The sequence below is a fragment of the Coenobita brevimanus genome, chromosome 25 (assembly GCF_032717465.1).
Source record: "Coenobita brevimanus isolate Jiangsu-jjx chromosome 25, ASM3271746v2, whole genome shotgun sequence".
In the NCBI taxonomy this organism is placed as follows: Eukaryota; Metazoa; Arthropoda; class Malacostraca; order Decapoda; family Coenobitidae; genus Coenobita; species Coenobita brevimanus.
Genome location: NC_136978.1, coordinates 12,111,386 through 12,130,382, shown reverse-complemented (window position 1 = coordinate 12,130,382; position 18,997 = coordinate 12,111,386). Strand labels below are relative to the sequence as shown.

Sequence of the window (18,997 nt, the reverse complement as noted above, 5' to 3'; positions counted from 1 at the left end):
AAACAAATTGCCTCCATGTCGCCCGGTCCCCCGCCATTTCACTGCCTTTCTCCCAGCTCACCCCCCCCCCCTCTGTCATATACCTCTCCATTCCATCCCTCCATATCATCCTTGGCCTCCCCCTCCACCTCACTCTCATACACACTCCTTCTTAGTCTCTCACTCTTCATCCTTTCCACATGGCAAAACCATTCAATATTAATAATGCATTTTAAATTTTTTTTATTATAAGGGTTACAATAACCATTTGATGACAAGTTTGCCCAAATAATATCTGTGGTTATTTGCATTGATTAATTTATAAACTGGGCCTTACAAAGTTTATTAGATGACCTAGATATGTGTTAAATTCTGAATTCTTGGGCCAAATCAAAACATGTCAGACAGATTAAGGTAACTTATGTCATTACTGCAGTAGCTTGTAAAACCTAACTTAGTAAAATGTCGGAATTCCAATGAAATAAGACATATTCCCTCATTTTTTATGAACAGTAGATACAGAGGGGTGGGGTGAGGGTAAGCCACTTCTGGGTTGTCCCATTGGACTAAGCAGATGAATATTCAGATTTACTTGAGAGCATTTTGCTGTCACATCAGTTTTTAATATGCTTTCTACTTTTGCATTAGTAAGTTTTCTTTCTTTTTAGTTTCAATTGTATAGTTACAACTCACAGTAGAGATGTGACAAGTTATGGGCTGCGGGATATATAAAAGTGGCGGTGACATGCGGGTATTGCATCTTCACCCGTCTTCCAGTCCTTTTTCATTGGAGTTCTGGTGTTTTACTATGTTAGATTTTACAAACTACTACAGTAATGACATAATTTACCATAATTTGTCTGAACATAGAGGGAAAAATCAAAGTACTGTACTCATAAAACACTACCTGGACATGTTTTGATTTGGCCCGTGAATTCAAAATTTAACACGTATCTAGGCTAACTGATAAACTTTGTATGGCCTCGTTTTTAAATTAATCTAAGATTGAAAGTTGGAATACAAATGTAGGTGATTGTGTGTGTGTGTATGCACCAACACAAGATTGTGCAAGCAGAGTAAGAGAAGAGTTCTGGACAAATGTGGAAGTGTGCATGGAAAAGTTTGGAAGGAATGAGAGAGTGTTTTTGATTGGTGATATGAATGGTAAAGTAGGGAATGTGAAGGTGGATGGAATAGTTGGTGAGTGAGGTGTGCCTGCTGAGATAGATGAGAATGGCAGTGCGTTAGTGGACATTTGCGCTGGGAGGGGGTTGGTGATAGCCAATACCCTCTTCAGGCACAAGATGATCCACAGGTATACATGGCGAGTGATGAGAAGGGTGGGTGGTGAACTGAATGAAAGGAAGGCAATGATTGATTATGTGTGTGTGGATGAAAGGATGCGAAAATGTGTAATGGATGCAAGAGCTTATAGAGGTTGGGGGAGTGGACTTTCTGACCACTACTTGGTGGTGGCCAGAATCAAGGTCCAAAGAAAATGGAGAAATAGAAGAAGGGAGGGATGGGAAGAAGGAGTATTTGTAAGGAGTGTGGAAAGGTTACAAGAGGATGAGAAAAAGGCAGAGTATAAGAGAGAAGTGGAGGAATGATTGGGCAAATATGAATTGGAGCAGATGGGGGACGTGGAAGGTGTGTGCAGGATATTTACAGAAGAAATATGTGCAGCATGTGATGTGGTGTGTGGGATGAAGAGAAGACGGAGGGGTGTGCAAGGAACAGCGTGGTGGAATGAAGAGGTGAGACAGGCTGTGGCACAAAAGAAGAAAGCATACAATGAATGGATGAGAAATAGGGGTGTGGAAGAAGTTGAGAGGCGGAAGAGAGAGTTATATGTAGAAAGAAAGAGGTGAAAAGATTAGTAAGAGAGAGTAAGAAGAGAGCAGATGAGGAATTTGGAAGGAACTTGAGTGTAAAGTGGAGGGACTGTAAGAAAATGTTCTGGAAAGAGGTGAAAAGAGTAAGACAGGATGGAAGTGAAGTTAGCAGGGGAGTGAAAGATAAAAATGGTAGATTACTAGTGGAGAAGGGAGAAAAAGTTAGCAGATGGAGAGAACACTTTAAGGAATTGTTGAACATAGAGGATAGAAGTAATGCGAGTATAAGTGGCTGGGGAATGGCTGGAAGGAGGAGGGAGGTGAGAAGACAGGAAGAAATCAGTAGGATAGAAGTTGTGGAAGCAATGAAGAAAGTTAAATTGGGGAAAGCCCCAGGAATTGATGGAGTGTGTGGTGAAATGCTGAAGTATGGGGGAGAGATAGTAGTAGAATGGATGTGGAAAATGTGCAGATTGGCCCGGGAGGAAGGTAGAGTCCCGGAGGATTGGAAGTCAGGTATAATTATTCCCTTGTAAAAAGGACAAGGGGAAAAAGAAGTGTGTGGTAATCATAGGGGCATTGGTCTTAGTAAAATAGGAAAAGTGTATGGTAGGATACTTATTGACAGAGTTAGAGAAAGAACAGAGGAGTTAGTTGGAGAAGAACAGGGAGGCTTTAGGAAGGGAAGAGGTTGTGTAGATCAGATATTCATTCTTAGATCTTTAGTGGAAAAGTTTCTAGAGAAGGGAAAGAAGTTGTATGCGGCTTTCATGGATTTGGAGAAAGCATATGACAGGGTGGATAAACAAGGATTGTGGAAAGTATTAAGCATATATGGAGTAGATGGGAAGTTGTTGAATTCTGTGAAGAGTATGTATGATGGTGCTAAGGCTGCGGTGCGTGTGGATGGTGAACTGAGTGAATTTTTCTCTTTGAAGGTTGGGTTGAAACAAGGATGTGTCACTTCTCCATGGTTGTTCAATCTGTACATGGATGGGGTAATAAAAGAGGTACAAGGTAGGGTAGTGGATGTTGGAGTGGTCCTGGTGAGAGAGGGTACTGTTTGGAAACTCCCTGTACTGTTGTTTGCTGATGATACTGTGTTGTTGAGTGAAGATGAAGGGGAACTGCAAGGCTTGGTGGATGAGTTTGGGAGAGTTTGTAAGAAACGGAATCTAGGGGTGAATGTAGGGAAGAGTAAAGTGATGGTCTTTGAGAGAGGTGAAGTCAGTGAATGTACCGCTAGGTTGGATGGTGAGGAATTGGAAAATGTGAGTACGTTTAAGTACTTGGGTAGTGTGATGAGTAAGGATGGAGGTTTGGAGGGTGAAGTGCTTGAAAGAGTACAGCAGGGAAGAAAGGTTGCTGGTTCCTTGAAAGCAGTGATAAGAAGCAGGGAAGTGAGTATGGAAGTGAAAAAGTTACTACATTACAGCATTGTGATACCAACTCTAACGTATGGAAGTGAAGCTTGGACGTTGCTGGAAGGACACAAGTCAAGAGTGAGAGCAGTGGAAATGAGTTATTTAAGAGGAGCCTGTGGAATCATATGGAGAGACAGGCTGACAAATGAGAATATAAAGGAGTGTTGTGGTGTGGATGTGGATGTGATAGGAAGCGTTAGGAGGAATACACTGAGGTGGTTTGGCCATGTGGAGAGGATGGAGGGTGAAAGACTGATGAAGAGAGTGTATGTGAGTGAGGTGGAGGGGGGGAAGAGGGAGGGGAAGGCTGAGGATGAGATGGAGGGATGGGGTGGAGAGGTATATGAGAGAGGGGGGGTGTGTGAGTTGGGAGCGGGGCAGTGAAATGGCGGGGGACAGGACGACGTGGAGGCGATTTGTTTGTGGCCACCCTGAACGGGATTGAGGCATCTGGGAATAGATAGATAGATAGAGAAATAATTATATATAATAATTTATTTGGGAAATCTTATTGCCAAATGATTATGGTAACCCTTCTAATAAAAATAATGTTAAATGCCTCATTCCTAATACAATAAATGCACTCTGACAACCAATCAGGAGTGAGCTCTCAAAATCTAAAAGGCTAGTCTATTCTCAGATGAGAACGAATAGGCTAAAATGCTGGTCTGGCTTGAGGGGGGGGGGGGAGTTACAACCATGTACATGTGTTAGGATAGGAATGTCTATCTAAATTTGCTGGTATGTTGGGTGGGGAAAGGGAAATGTGTTGTTTAATTCTTGTGATGTTAAGTGTTTCTCCATTAATTTTTTGCTCAGTAGAGAAAAGGGATATGGGGCAGTATGGTAAGGGTTGGTTCGAAGGTTTATCTGGTTTTAGCATCAGGATTATGTTCTGGTATGCTGGTTGCCTGTACCTAAATTGCTTTTGTAATTCAGGCCGGAGTTATTGAAAATGTCCACCAAGGCAGATGTGGCATTTGGACCTAAGTATTGAACTGATAGTTTGAAACTTTATGTGGACCATCTGTCTAAGGTTTCTAGAGATTTAAAAGTTTTTTGGATACTTTATGTGATAAATGTTGGGTTCTCAGAGGTGCATTTGCGTATTTAATGGATTTTCTTCATGATTTCCCTGTTGAGAGGCAAGGTGGGTTATTGATTTATTTTGACACTGTTTACCATAATTTGCAGGCCACTTTGGTCACTATACAAATCAATAACTGCACTCCCAGTATTACATGAGCTCAAAATGTTACTTGCTGTGTCTATACAGTGTCACCAGCAGTGCTTTCATTATGTATTTCTTCACTAAATTATGTCCTTAAAACATTAAAGAATGTTCAGTGTTAACCTGTTGCTTGGTAATCCAGATCTTATCAAATTTTGATAAAGTAAATCGTTTTCATTTATTTCATTTCTTTACAGTCAGAGGAGTCTAGCAGAGATAACAGAGATGATCCACACAGCGCACTTGATTCACAAAGGTGTAGTGAACCTCTCCCCTACTGTGTTTGATGGTACCACTTTACAAGACATGGAGTTCGGAAATAAGATTGCTATCCTCTCTGGAGATTATCTGCTGGCCAACGCTTGTACAGGACTAGCTGCTCTCAGAAACACAAAGGTTAATTATCTGTGTTTATTTTCCAGTACAATAGAACCATGCCTTAACAGACCTCTTTATACAGGACTTTGGATATAACGGACTCGATGTACCAAACAACTTTTGTTATATACAGAACCGATGTCTGGTATAGGGCATACTTCCGGTAACTTACTGGACAGATTTGTTAAATAACAAACCGAGGCCTGGTACAGTATATCCTTTTATTTTCATTATCATACAGGCAGTCCCTGTTTTATGAACGGATGACTTACGAATTTTCAACTTTACGATGGTAGAAACTGTACTTCAGAAATTGAATTTTGATCATTTCCCAGGCTAGTGATATGCAGTACGATACTTTCTAGTGATACTGGGCAGAGGCAGTGGGTTGAGTCCCAGTCAGCCCGGGCGGACGCTAGTATAAACTATCGATGCTCCAGTACTCTGCAGTGTTCTATGTTGCCAGCATTTTTCTTTTTCTTTTTTTTTTTATTATATCCCCCTGCATCTGTGTTGCGTTTTGTGCATCTGTCATGTTTATGAAATTCCCATCTGTCTCTCCTGCTACTGGTGAGAAGAAGAAGAGGAAGGTGATTATTTGAGGTGAAACTCTAGAATATTGCCCAGCATGAAGGCGGCAAGCCCGTGGGGTTCTGGTTGTTTCGGTCGTAAGTCATTTTAGCCATAATGTCCAAACTGGAAAATGGCCTAAACTGCATGACATAACATAACCTATTTGGACATCTGTCATGTTTATGAAATTCCCATCTGTCTCTCCTGCTACTGGTGAGAAGAAGAAGAGGAAGGTGATTATTTGAGGTGAAACTCTAGAATATTGCCCAGCATGAAGGCGGCAAGCCCGTGGGGTTCTGGTTGTTTCGGTCGTAAGTCATTTTAGCCATAATGTCCAAACTGGAAAATGGCCTAAACTGCATGACATAACATAACCTATTTGGACATTATGGCCTAAGTGACTTAAGACCGAAACAACCAGGACTAAGCCTGTAATGGCCATCACATGTGAACTTGGACTCTTGCAGTCGACGATGTCAGTTTAGTATTCAATAAATTACATTAGATATTCAACACTGTATTATAAAATAGGCTTTGTGTTAACGATTTTGCCCAACTGTAGGCTAATGTAAGTGTTCTAATCATGTTCACGATAGGCTTGGCTAGGCTATGGTGTTTGATTGGTTATGTGTATTAAATACATTCTTGACTTAGGAAAACTTCTACTTAAGATCAGTTTATCAGAATGTAACCCAAGTTGTAAGTAAGGGATCACCTGTGCATTGAAAAAGAGGGCTAACATTAGTTCTGTTTTGCTTATTGATCTGTATTTTATGTATCAAGGAACACAGGCCAATCCTATACAGGTATACCCCAGTTTAATGATGCAATTGGTTAAGTAAAAACCCGTCGTTAGGCGGGGTGTCGTATCTTGGGGTAGATTTAACATGTAAAGTATACGGATGTGTTTTTGAGTCTTGAGGTCCCCCTCCCCCCCCCCAACCAAATCCTGAACCCCCAAGTGAGTCCAGAAACAAGTTTCCAGCAACCCTAAACCCCCAGATAGCTTTCAAACAAGCTAAACTAAGCTAGTAAAACTCACCAGTTTATAACTCACCTAAACCCAAAAAGAAAATATGAAAATTGTCAAGTATAAGTCTGGAAAAAGTCAAACTTACTAAACTGTACCCCAAAAGGACAATGTTCACCCCACCTGTGACTAAAACACATTAAAAACAGTTTACAAATTAACCTAAAAATTTAAGTCTAAAATACAGTAAAAGGTCGAGGTGTGCCTGCCCTTCGCCCCGCATCGCCAGGGCTCTCTGCGATCCGCTTCGAGGACAGAATCAGGTGGGGAGTTTGACTGGGGCGGTACGTCTGTCAAATGATAACGCAGGTGTCCTAAAGCCAGCTTAGCGTGGAGAGAAACCTCGCGTAGAGTAATTAGACAAAAAGGCGGCTGGAAAGGGCAGGCACCTGAAATCAACACTACATCAAGTGAGTGGTTGGTGAGCATCCCCACCAACCATGATACTTGCATTAAATGTTTCTTCCATTTGGACTTTCACCATATTTAGCCTCAGCATGCCAACGGCCATACCACGTTGAGTACACCGCTTCCCGTTCGATCAGCGAAGTTAAGCAACGTTGGGTCTGGTTAGTACTTGGATGGGTGACCGCCTGGGAACACCAGATGCTGTTGGCATCCCTACGTCAAGTGGGGTTGGTGGAGGATTAGTGCCCCTCCCTGTAAAACAATTAACTCTCAGCCCTTGGCCACCCTGTCTGGGATACATGGCGTCTGGCAATGAATGAATGAATGAATCATCAGATAGGCTTCTTGCTTTTTCTTGTATCATCATCAAACTAAGAGGCATACATTTTCCAATCTGATCCTCTGTCCACACACTTAAAGGTCTCCCCGTCTCTTCCATGACTGCACCTCTTCTCTTACTTATAATGGTTGAATTCATTGGTACAGCTTGCTTTACATATTCAAGAATACTATCCATGTCCTTTAAAATTGTTCCTACAGTTGAGAGATTCAGTTTAAACACACGTGCCACATCACTTACCTTCTCCCCACTCTCCACTCTCATAATTATATCCACTTTGGTTTCTATTGTAATTGCATGCAATTTTCTGTCGCTAGCAATACCACTTTCACTACTTTTTTGTTCTGAGACATGGGGGAAATAATCGTCAAAATGATGAAAATCGCAGCTGATAATTACTTGTATTGATAACAACAATGCTCTGGCCTTCCAAGCTGGGGGAAGGTGGGAGTGCTGAGTCGCCATCTGTTGGGGACTGCGGGCTTGTACTTGGCGTGTGATTTGAATTGGTAAATCACATTTCACTTCATTCGTTCATCATCCAGTCCTATGTTGGCCCATGAGGAGCGTAGGAGCTGGGGGCTAGGCAACTTGGCCCTGACATATAAGATGAGAGTGACCAGCCTCACTCATCCGTGAGTGGCATTACGTGAACAATAAACCCCAACCATCCCTTAGATATAAACCTTCACTGGCTCAATCCGACTGGACCGTCGTAATTACTCACTAACCCACTAGCGCCAAAATTTGGTTATATGGTTACCACCCAGCGTAGTAAATGGTTTTCTGGTGTACAGGAAACCATTTGGCTTGTCACTCAGTGTAGAGTCACCCACAGGCAGAAGGAAGAGGAAAGAATGAAGGAAAGAAAGACAGAAGAGGGAGTGTAAAGTCACCCGTAGGCAGAAGGACGAGGAAAGAATGAAGGAAAGACAGACAGAAGATGGAAGGAAAGAAGGATGGAGGAGAGGAAAGGGCAGACACCTGAGAGCAGCATAGCATCGAGTGAGTGGATGGTGAGCGCCCCCACCTACCACACTGGTAAATCACGTTTTTTTTTTTACCCCTGAAAATTACATCTTTCATATCTGTGTATTTTTCATAAGCTGATCCTTTGTAAGTAGAGGTGTGACTGTACTTGTTTGTTACTTAATTCTGTGTTCTGTATGTGCATTATGAAAGCAAGATACTAAACCATTTTGGATCGGGGCATCCCCTACAGCTGACTAAACTTATTTGGTAGTAGCCAGATGTAAGCTGAAGTGTTTGGTCTCTACTTAGCCCCTGGATGCCGGGCTTAATTTTGCGTGGGCATCACCTCTGTACGGAAAAAAAAAAAAAATCACAAAATAGCCTTGCTTCTAACTTTCATGTCAGAAACTATAGCAGTTGGGGAAATGAATTAAAGACGATGTTACTCACCAACTCCTCTTCTTGCAAATGACAGTACAGTAATCCCGCATTTTTTGCGGATTTTTTGTCTATGGTTTTGCCCTCTCGCGGATTTTCTTAGCATTAATAAGTTCAACAAAAATATCCTTGAATATACAGAAAAAAAAAAAATTGAAATTCCCGCAGCTTCCAATTGTAGCGCAGTAAACTCACGCCACCCTCTGTCCCTTTCCCGTGGCCCCTCTGCCAGTGTTACCATATCTAGCATAATTTTATTCGTTTAGCATAATTTTGATCAAATTTTCGAGTCTGGAATATTTTTTAGCATATTAGAAGTTTTAGAATCATTCTAGCATAATTTAGAATGGAATGGAATATTTTTAGAATAATTTTATAAAAGCTACAAATCAGAGAGAGAGAGAGAGAGACGAATAAGGTAAGAAGATGTTTGAATAGTTGGTTACTTTCAGTTTGGGCTTGGTTGGGTTGGGTTAGGTTAGGTTAGGTTGGATTAGGTTAGGTTAGGTTAGGTTCGGTTAGGTTAGGATAAGTTTGAGCTTTGTACTTTACCCATGAAACCTAGGTTTTTCTGATGGATTTTGGTATGATTCATTCGATTTTCAGCTTCATTTCAGTCGGAAATGACCATTTTCTGTGTTTCCCCCCCTCCCTATAACCCCCGATTCCCCAAAGATCCCTCATTATTTCAGGGGGATGGGGGGGGTCATATCTCAAAATCTGGTTATTTCCGACGGAAATGATGCTCAAAATCGAACGAATCACATCAAAATCCATCAGAAAAACGTAAGTTTCGTGGGAAAAAGCAGTATGGGTAGATACCGATATTTATCCTCTTACTGTATGTAGGTTCATTTTAATATTTTCATAGTAAACAATACATAATTAATATGTTGCACGAATATGTATAGAATTTTATCATTTAGCTTCAAGTTAGCATAATTCATTTTTTACTTGGAACAAATATGCTCAATCTAGCATAATTTTTTCATTGCCCTAGCATAATTTCGTTGTTTGGATATGGCAACACTGCTCTCTGCCCCGCATTCTTCAGTCCACGCCTGACTGCCTTAAGTGGCTGTTGTGGTTGTAACCACACTATGATATGAGCCTCTTGCCTCCCACTTGCTTTCCACATGGCCCCAGGACGTAAGCCAGCCTCACCAAAGGCTAATAATACAATTAGTAAGAACTCTAAAGTGACAAAACGATCAAGTTATGACCTTAGCAGAGAAAATTGTGTTACTGGACAAGCTAAGAAACGACCGTGCGAGTGTTTGCTATCACCAGTTAATGCATCTTTTTATTTTGTACTGTTTTGTTAATAAATGTGTAGATAATTGTGTATTACAGTACGGTGTTTACGTTTTTCCTTCATAATGGAGTATGTGCTTTCAATCTTGTAAGAAGGTATTTCGGGATGAGTATGGAGGTTTCGGGACAATTCGCAGTCACAACAAACACAAAACAATTCGCCTTCATTAATGAAGATAGCTATGGGTGACGCTAGAATATAATTCAAAGGCGACTACAGCGAGGAAGAAACAAGTTAATTATTGACTAAAGGTGCAACTAATAAATAATATCCAGAACCTACGCTACTGAACATAGACTTTGCTGGATCCCCCTGAAATATAGTTATTAAAGTATTGATTAATTAATAATAAGTATATTGATGAAAGTATTGATTAGTATATTTATAAAATGGCGGGGAATCGTCCAGGGTGCGAATTGTTCTGAAGGGGAATCGTCCATGTTTTGATGGGGAATTGTCTGACGGCGAATTGTCTCGCAATCAGTATGGACGTGGACCGTGTGATGGGCAGCATGGTGGACACAAGTGCAAGTTTTCAATTGTTAATAGAGTATTCGCGGAATTGACTTTTCGCGGGGGTTACAAGAACGTAACTACCGCGAAATATGCGGGATTACTGTATCTCCAGGTCTGTATGTTGTTGCATTAATTAGTAATGACGTGAGGAAGAGGACTAATTTTCGCCATGAGAACAGGATGTGTTCATGCATCTGCCTTCAGCCCTGGCCATGGCTTTGCTCTCAATGTGATAACTTCTCCAGTACTGGATAAACTAGACACAGTGGTGTCCAAGGCATGCTGTATGGCACTATCACTGAGTCCTTTCCTAGTATCCTTGGAAAGAGGTTTGGAAGTAGTGGATGAGGGAAAAGTCCACATGAGGCAGGAACGAAATCAGATGAGAAGGATCAAGAAAAGATTGTCCTACACTCAGCAAAGTCACAGAGACAACTGAGATATGGCTGGGTGGGCTGGTGGGAGTCTCCTCCGAGCTTATGATGACAAGATAAAGTGACAGCCACTTCAAACTGTGCCAGGAAAACAAGTGCGGCTCCTACCGACACCGTTCGCCGCCCGGCCACCAATTTCTTGACAGTTCCAACTGACACCTGGTGGCTAGGGGTTAAGGGGTATAATCATATTGACCATTTTGCTCCATTGAAGGATTATACAGTCACACCTTGCTGTGTGATGGGATTATGTCAAGTGAAAAACCCATCACTTAGTGATTTATTGTATAATGGTCTATATAATAAGGGTTCGGTGGGTATAGGGAAGGGGCCTATAATCATGAAGTCTATTAAAAAAAAAAAAAAAAACTAGGCTTCCCCTTGATGCCCTCGATAGCACAGTGGTTTCTACTAGGGGTGGCATCCTTGCCAGACATAATTTCCAAGTCACAGGTTTAGTATTTCATGCACAGAAAGTTATCACTTCACGTAATATTGCACACTTCACTAATTGTTACACACTTTGACTGTTACTTGGCAAAAGCATTAGTGTTTCTGGCCTTTTCATGCACAAAATGGAACAAAAGGCAGACAGTCTCAGTGAATGTAAATTCTGGGTGGCCGTCATGGCTTAATCAGCTGACTGGAAGGCAAGATGCATGCAGGGAGACACAATTTCCAAAGTCACAGATCAGTATTTGACACACAAAATGTTTTCACTTCACCATATATTGCACGCTGCACTGTTTGTTATGCACTTTCCCTGATGTTTGGTGATAGCAGTTGTGTTTCAGTGGCCTTTCATGCACAGAATGGAAGGAAAGAACATCACAGCGAATGTAAATGCTGGGTGGCCATTTTAGCTTGAATGTACTGACTAGGAGTCATTGTTGTAGTGAATTCGTAATCATTTTGCCGTCATTATCCAAAAATGGGTCTAACGTCTTATTTGTCATTATAGTAATTTATCACATAGCGAACAGATGTGTAGCGAGACCTGACTGTATGAAGTGGGGTTCAGAATATAAGGAATGATGAAGCATGAGAGGAAGGTCTCTACTGCATCATCATTTATTTATTATTTTTATTTATTTTATTTTATTTTATTTTTTTTTTTGAGTGCCAGGGGTCAGACAGACTCACTTGATAACACTCTTCCACCTTGCTTTGTTATGCACTGGCTGTCTACTGCTACATCTAAGTTTTGCTTCCATTACCTCATCCCAATCTTTTGTGATCAGTGTGTCTGTTGACTGCCTGGTACCTCTGTACATCTGCACCTCATTCAACTCCCCTCGTCCATCATCTGGACATGTTACTATCCTATTGCTTTCCGCTTTCAGCAGTCTTTGTAGTTCTTTTGAGGCTATCCCATCATCCATCTTTACTCCACATGGATAGTGTGTCAAGAAATTATCTGTCTATCTATCTATCTATTGCCAGACACCTTAACCCGCCGCTTCCCGTTGACGTATATATACGACCGAACATTTTGTCACTGTGACGCCTGTTGACGTATATATACGCCTGAACATTTTGTCACTGTGACTCCCGTTGACGTATATAAATGCACTGCAATTGCAAGGTCTGTCATTTGCACATTTTTCAAATTTCGCATGTGATTTTTGGTACATATACACGGGACACTCTCCTCTACAAGATGCCAGGCAGGGACAATGCCTTACCCTGCATGACCCCCCCACCCCCCCGCATGCCAGTCTCGGCAATTCACCTGTTACCAGTGACCTGACCAGTAAAGACATGTCATGCCACGGTACAAAATTCAAGGCCAGAGTCATTCCCCAATCGATGACAATGTGGAGGACAAAGTTTATATAGCATTATAGGAAGAAACAGTCAGAAATTATGATCAGGTAATGTCGCCAAAAAAGATGAAGTATATTGATGTGTTTGGTGAGTGAAACAATGCTTATATTGCCTATATTACTGTGTGAAAACCAAAATACTCTCATGCTGCATATAAATTCTTACCAAATAAATAAATAAATACTGTTTATGAGTGGTGTGGAATAGATACCCTCCCATAGAACTCGCTTTCTTTGAAGCCAGCCTGATAGAAAACCCAGTAAGATAAGGGGTACTGCTACCTGTATCCAGTATTTTAAATGTCAGGTGAGCGATTTCTGTATGAATTTTCGATGTTTCTCACCAAAAGCGGAGGTTGAGTTTTTTTTCCAAAATTGGTCGGGATTAGGGGGAGTCAGTGGTGGAACATCAGTCAGGATGAGACTGGTTAATCCCTTATACAGGGTGGCCACAAACAAATTACTTCCACGTCACCCTGTCCCCTACCATTTCACTGCCCTGCTCCCAATTCACACCCCCCTCTCTCATATACCTCTCCACTTCATCCCTCCATCTCATCCTTGGCCTTCCTCTCCCTTCCCCGCCCTCCACCTCACTCACATACACTCTCCTTGTCAGTCTCTCACTCTCCATCCTCTCCACATGGCCAAACCACCTCAGTGTGTTTCTCCTAATGCTTCCTATCACATCCACATCCACACCACAACGCCCCTCCACATCCTCATTTGTCAGTCTGTCTGTCCATGTGACCCCACAGGCTCCTCTCAGATAACTCATTTCCACTGCTCTCACTCTTGATTTGTGTCCTTCCAACAACGTCCAAGCTTCACTTCCATACGTTAGAGTTGGTATCACAATACTGTCATGTAATAACTTTTTCGTTTCCATACTCACTTCCCTGTTTCTTATCACTGCTTTCAAGGAACCAGCAACCTTTCTTCCTTGTTGTACCCTTTCAAGCACTTCACCTTCCAAACTTCCATCCTTACTCATCACACTACCCAAGCACTTAAACGTACTCGCATTTTTCATTTCCTCATCATCCAGCCTCACTGTACATTCACTGACTTCTTCTCCCTCGAAGACCATCACTTTACTCTTCCCTACATTCACCTTTAGATTCTGTTTCTTACACAGACTCCCAGACTCATCCACCAAGCCTTGCAGCTTCCCTTTGTCTTCACTTAACAACACAGTATCATCTGCAGACAACAGTACAGGGAGTTTCCAAACACTTCCCTCTCTAAGTAGGGCCACTCCAACATCCACTGCCCTACCTTGTATCTCTTTTATAACCCCATCAATATACAGATTGAACAACCATGGAGACATGACACATCCCTGTTTCAACCCAACCTTCAAATAGAAAAACTCACTCAGTTCACTCTCCACACACAAACAGCCGGAGAGAGCAGACGTCCCAACCATCGCTCCTAACCTTGAGTAGTTTCAGGAATTTTGTCTGTCCTGTCTCCTAGGGTTTTTCTTTAAATTTAAAATAATGAAAGTTAGTAGACTACCAAAAATGTAAAGATTTGTTGGCTATAGTATACATGAATGTTTGCGGTTTATTCGGTAACAGCTGTTTTGGTACTTTACCGGTACATTAAACATGGCCGAAAATGTAAACAGTGAGGGAATGGAATTTCAAGGATTTGATGCAAATACCAATGTCATGGACCTGGTGAAAACATTAATTATGAGGATTAGTGAACTCGAAAAGAAAGTAGAGAATCTAGTGATAAAGGATGTGTCAGTAAATACGGAAACCACCATACAGAGTCTGATCCAGTCCAATGAAACAGCCAATGAAGAGATCAGGAATTTGAAGCGGGAAAATGTTGAACTGAGGAGGAAACTAGAAGAGAGTACTAATAAAATGGAGAAGGTGAGTAATGTATTAGAAGAACATAAGGCAAAGTGGGCACACGTAGAAGAAGAACAGAAAGAAGTGGTCAGCTTAAGAGAGATCATCCAGGAAGAAAGGGAAATGAACAAGAAAGAAATGGAAGAAAATGTAGTGAAAATACTGAAGAAAAAAGAGAAAATAGTGAGAGAAACTGTAGAAAGGAACAGATGTGTGGTAGTATTTGGAAACAGGGAAGAGGAAGAAAAGGTTAGGTTCGTAGGACTCGAGAGAGACACGAACATGGTGAGAGGAATATTAGGCAAGATTGACCCCGAAGGAGACAAGTGGGTAAAAGAAATTGAGGAAGTAAGGAGGACAGGGCCTTATAAGAAAGGGGAAACAAGACCAATGAGAGTCAAGTTTACATCAGAAAGTGTAATAAATGAGATACTTAAAGTGACCTGGAAATTAAGCAAAGAGGCGGGGATGGAAAATATTATAATAAGAAAAGATCTGAATGAAGAAGAAAGAGAAGTTTTAAAATCATTAAAGGAAGAAGTAAAGGAAAAAAATGATAAGAGGACAGAGGAAGAACGTAATACTTTTTTTTGGAGAGTATTGGATATGAAAGTAAGGAAATGGTATTTAAGGAAATAGAAGTGAAGGAAACTAGGGGGGATGGTTGTGAAAGATCAAAAGTTGAGGAAGTGGTATGGACAGAGAGTAGGAGAGAAGAGGGTATTAAAAAAATCAAAAATAATTTGAAGGTGATATATACTAATGTTGATGGTTTCATATCGACAAGGATCGAAATTAATGATTTCTTGAGAGAACATGAACCTGATGTCATGTGCTTTGTAGAGACCAAATTAAGAGAAGATATTGATGTTCATTTGGGAGATGGTAAATACAAACTATGGAGAAAAGACAGAAAAGAAAAAAAGGGAGGAGGAGTGATGATAGCAGTGAAGAACAACATAATTGTAGATACTGTGGAAATGGGAGAAGGCAGGTCTGAAGTGATATATATGAAATTAGAAACTGGAGAGAATGTTAAGAGAGATATGGCGGTAGTATATGTTCCCCCAAAGACGAGAGCATGGAAGGATGACGAATGCCATGAGATGTTGTCAGATATGGCTAGCTACTTGCAAAAAATAATTGAGAAAAGCAATAATATAATTTTGGTGGGTGACTTTAATTGTAAAGAGGTGAACTGGGAGGAATGGTACTCGGGAGGCGGCGAGGATTCGTGGGGCACTATGTTATTAAATATAATAATGAATAATGTGATGACGCAATGAGTCAAAGAAGAGACACGGTTTCGAGGTGAGGACACACCAGCAAGGTTAGATTTACTGTTCACCAAAGAACCCGATGTAATAGAATCATTGGAATATCTTTGTCCTTTGGGAAAAAGTGATCACGTGGTCATTGAGTTCCAGATGTTAATAGGAAACGTCGAGCCAAGAGACGAGCTTCATAGACAGGGAAGATACAACTTTGGCAAAGCAAATTTTACAGGATTGAGAAACTTTTTTGAAAATGCGGATTGGAGAAAATTCAGAGAAACAAGAGAGATACAGAGGAAGTGAGATATCTTTCTAGACCTCTATAATTTGGGAGTGGAAAAATTTGTACCAAGAGTAAGAGGGAAAGAAAACAGGAAAAAGGAGTGGTTTAATAGAAGGTGTATGATAGCAAAAAAAGAGAGAGATAAGGCGTGGAACAATTGGAGAAAGAGAGGTAACGACAGAACAAAGGAAGAATATAAAAGAACAAGAAATGAATACACAAGAATACGTAGAGAAGAAGAAAGGAATTTTGAAAAAGGTATAATTGACAAATGCAAGGATGAACCCAAACTGTTTTATAGATTTGTTAATGGCAAACTGAAACAAAAGGAAGGAATCACCAAGCTGAAAGTAGAAGGAGAGGTCTTTAAGGATGCGGCAATGCAAGCAGAAATAATGAACAAACGTTTCCAGTCAGTTTTCACTAAAGAAAAGGAGCTTGTGGAAGGGGAGGGAGTGAATAGAAATGTTCCGGTGATGAAAGATATAAAAGTGGAGGTACAGGAAGTGTATAAATTACTGGAAACTCAAGATGTAAGGAAAGCCCCAGGACCTGATGGAATTTCTAATTGGGTACTGAAGGAATGCAGAGAACAACTGGCGGATAAAATTCACAGCTTAATTGTATGCTCACTGGAAGAGGGGAAAGTGCCAAAAGAATGGAAGAGGGCAAATGTGGTACCAATTTACAAGGGAGGAAACAGGGAAGAACTCCTGAATTATAGACCAGTGTCTCTAACCAGCATGGTCGCAAAATTGTGTGAGAGAATCCTGAAAGACAGATGGATAAAATATCTGGAAGAGATGAATATTTTGGCTGAATGTCAGTTTGGATTCAGAAGTGGAAGGTCATGTGTTTCAAACATGTTGAGCTTTTACTCAAGAGCGATTGATGTGGTACAGGAGAGAGATGGTTGGGTGGATTGTGTGTACTTAGACTTAGAGAAGGCCTTTGACAAGGTACCTCATAAGAGACTAATGTGGAAACTAGAATATATAGGAGGACTACAGGGGAAACTTCTGGAATGGATGAGAGACTTTTTGAGAGACAGACAAATGAGGACAGTAATAAAGGAAAAGATGTCTGGATGGAGGGAAGTAACAAGTGGAGTCCCTCAAGGCTCAGTGTTGGCGCCAGTAATGTTCCTGATTTACGTAAATGATATGGTAGATGGAGTGAACAGTTATGCGAGTCTGTTTGCTGATGATGTAAAGATCTTGAGGAAGATAGAGGTTGAGGAGGATTGTAAAGTACTGCAGGAGGATTTGGATAGGATACACAATTGGAGCCGGACGTGGGAAATGAAATTTAATGTAAAGAAATGTAAAATATTGGAAATTGATAAAAGTACCAGGAGACCATCACTGAATTATTTTTTGGGTAATGAATTAATCACAAAAAGGAGAGAAGAGAAAGATTTGGGAGTGCTGGTCCAAGATAGTTTGTCACCAGAAAAGCACATTAACAAGATAGTTGGAGAGACTTATAAGCTCTTGACTAACATAAGAGTAGCATTTCATTATATGGATGAGGAAATCATGAAAAAATTGATTGTGGCCATGATCCGCCCCAGGTTAGAATATGCAGCGGTAGTGTGGTCCCCACACAAAAAGAAAGATATAAACAAGATTGAGAGAATACAAAGAACAGCAACCAAGATGGTCCCCAGTCTGACAGACCTGTCATACAGAGAGAGGCTGGAAAAACTGGCTTTGCCTTCCTTAGAGGAAAGGAGAAAGAGGGGAGACATGATTGCGGTGTTCAGGACCATGGTGGGAGTAGATAAAATTGACAAAGAAGATCTGTTTGTATGGGATAAGAGAGCAACAAGAGGACATGGAATGAAATTGAAAAAGTCAAGCTGCTTGAAGGATATCAAGAAATATAGCTTTCCTTACAGAAGTATAGACTTATGGAATAGCCTGGACGAAGAGATCGTCCAGTCTAAAAACTTAAACGAGTTTAAAGTTAAATTCGACTTATTGAGAAACAGCGACGGAAACCCACGAGCATAGTACATTCCGTGTATATCACAATTAGGTATATTAGGTAAATACTTAAATATTTGGAACGACTTAGACAAAGAGGTGGTGCATGAGAAAAACATTCATGTTGTAAAGGTAGACTTGATAAATGTGGATATGGAGACAGGACAACACGAGCATTGCTCAATTCCTGTATACTACAATTAGGTAAATACAAATAGGTAAATACATGCACTGCAGCCTTAATGCCCTCGTACATACTCTTCACAGCATTACAACAACTTCCCATCTACTCCATATATTCTTAACACTTCCACAGTCCTTGTCTATCCACCCTGTCATATGCTTTCTCCAAATTCGTGAAGGCCGCATACAACTTCTTTCCTTCTCTAGACACTTTTCCACTAAAGATCTAAGAATGTATATCTGATCTACACAACCTCTTCCCTTCCTAAAACCTCCCTGTTCTTCTCCAACTAATTCCTCTGTTATTTCCCTAACTCTGTCAAAAAGTATTCTACCGTATACTTTTCCTATTACACTAAGAAGACAGATGCCCATATGATTACCACACACTTCTTTTTCCCCTTTCCCTTTGTACAAGGAATAATTATACCTGACTTCCAATCATCCGGGACTTTACCTTCCTCCCATGCCAATCTGCACATCTTCCACATCCATTCTGCTACTATCTTTCCCCCATGCATCAGCATTTCACCACACACTCCATCAGTTCCTGGGGCTTTCCCCATTTTGACTTTCTTCAATGCTTCCGCAACTTCCATCCTACTGATTCCTTCCAGTCTTCTCACCTCCCTCCTTCTCCCAGCCATTCCCCAGCCACATATACTTGCATTACTTTCATTCTCTGTGTTCAAAAGTTCATTA

General features: G+C 40.9%; 1 protein-coding gene and 1 non-coding gene across 2 annotated transcripts in view; both read left to right on the top strand.

Annotated features, from left to right (window-relative positions):
• Nucleotides 1-18,997, top strand: part of Pdss2 (Decaprenyl diphosphate synthase subunit 2) — an 82,957-nt gene that overhangs the window by 10,437 nt on the left and 53,523 nt on the right. Inside the window, exon 4 of the mRNA XM_080267918.1 lies at nucleotides 4,667-4,865. Coding sequence (XP_080124044.1) covers nucleotides 4,667-4,865 — 199 coding nt within the window. The remainder of the gene's footprint in view (nucleotides 1-4,666; nucleotides 4,866-18,997) is intronic.
• Nucleotides 6,950-7,068, top strand: LOC145393932 (5S ribosomal RNA). Its single transcript, XR_013896283.1, has one exon. It is a non-coding gene; the product is annotated as a 5S ribosomal RNA (ribosomal RNA).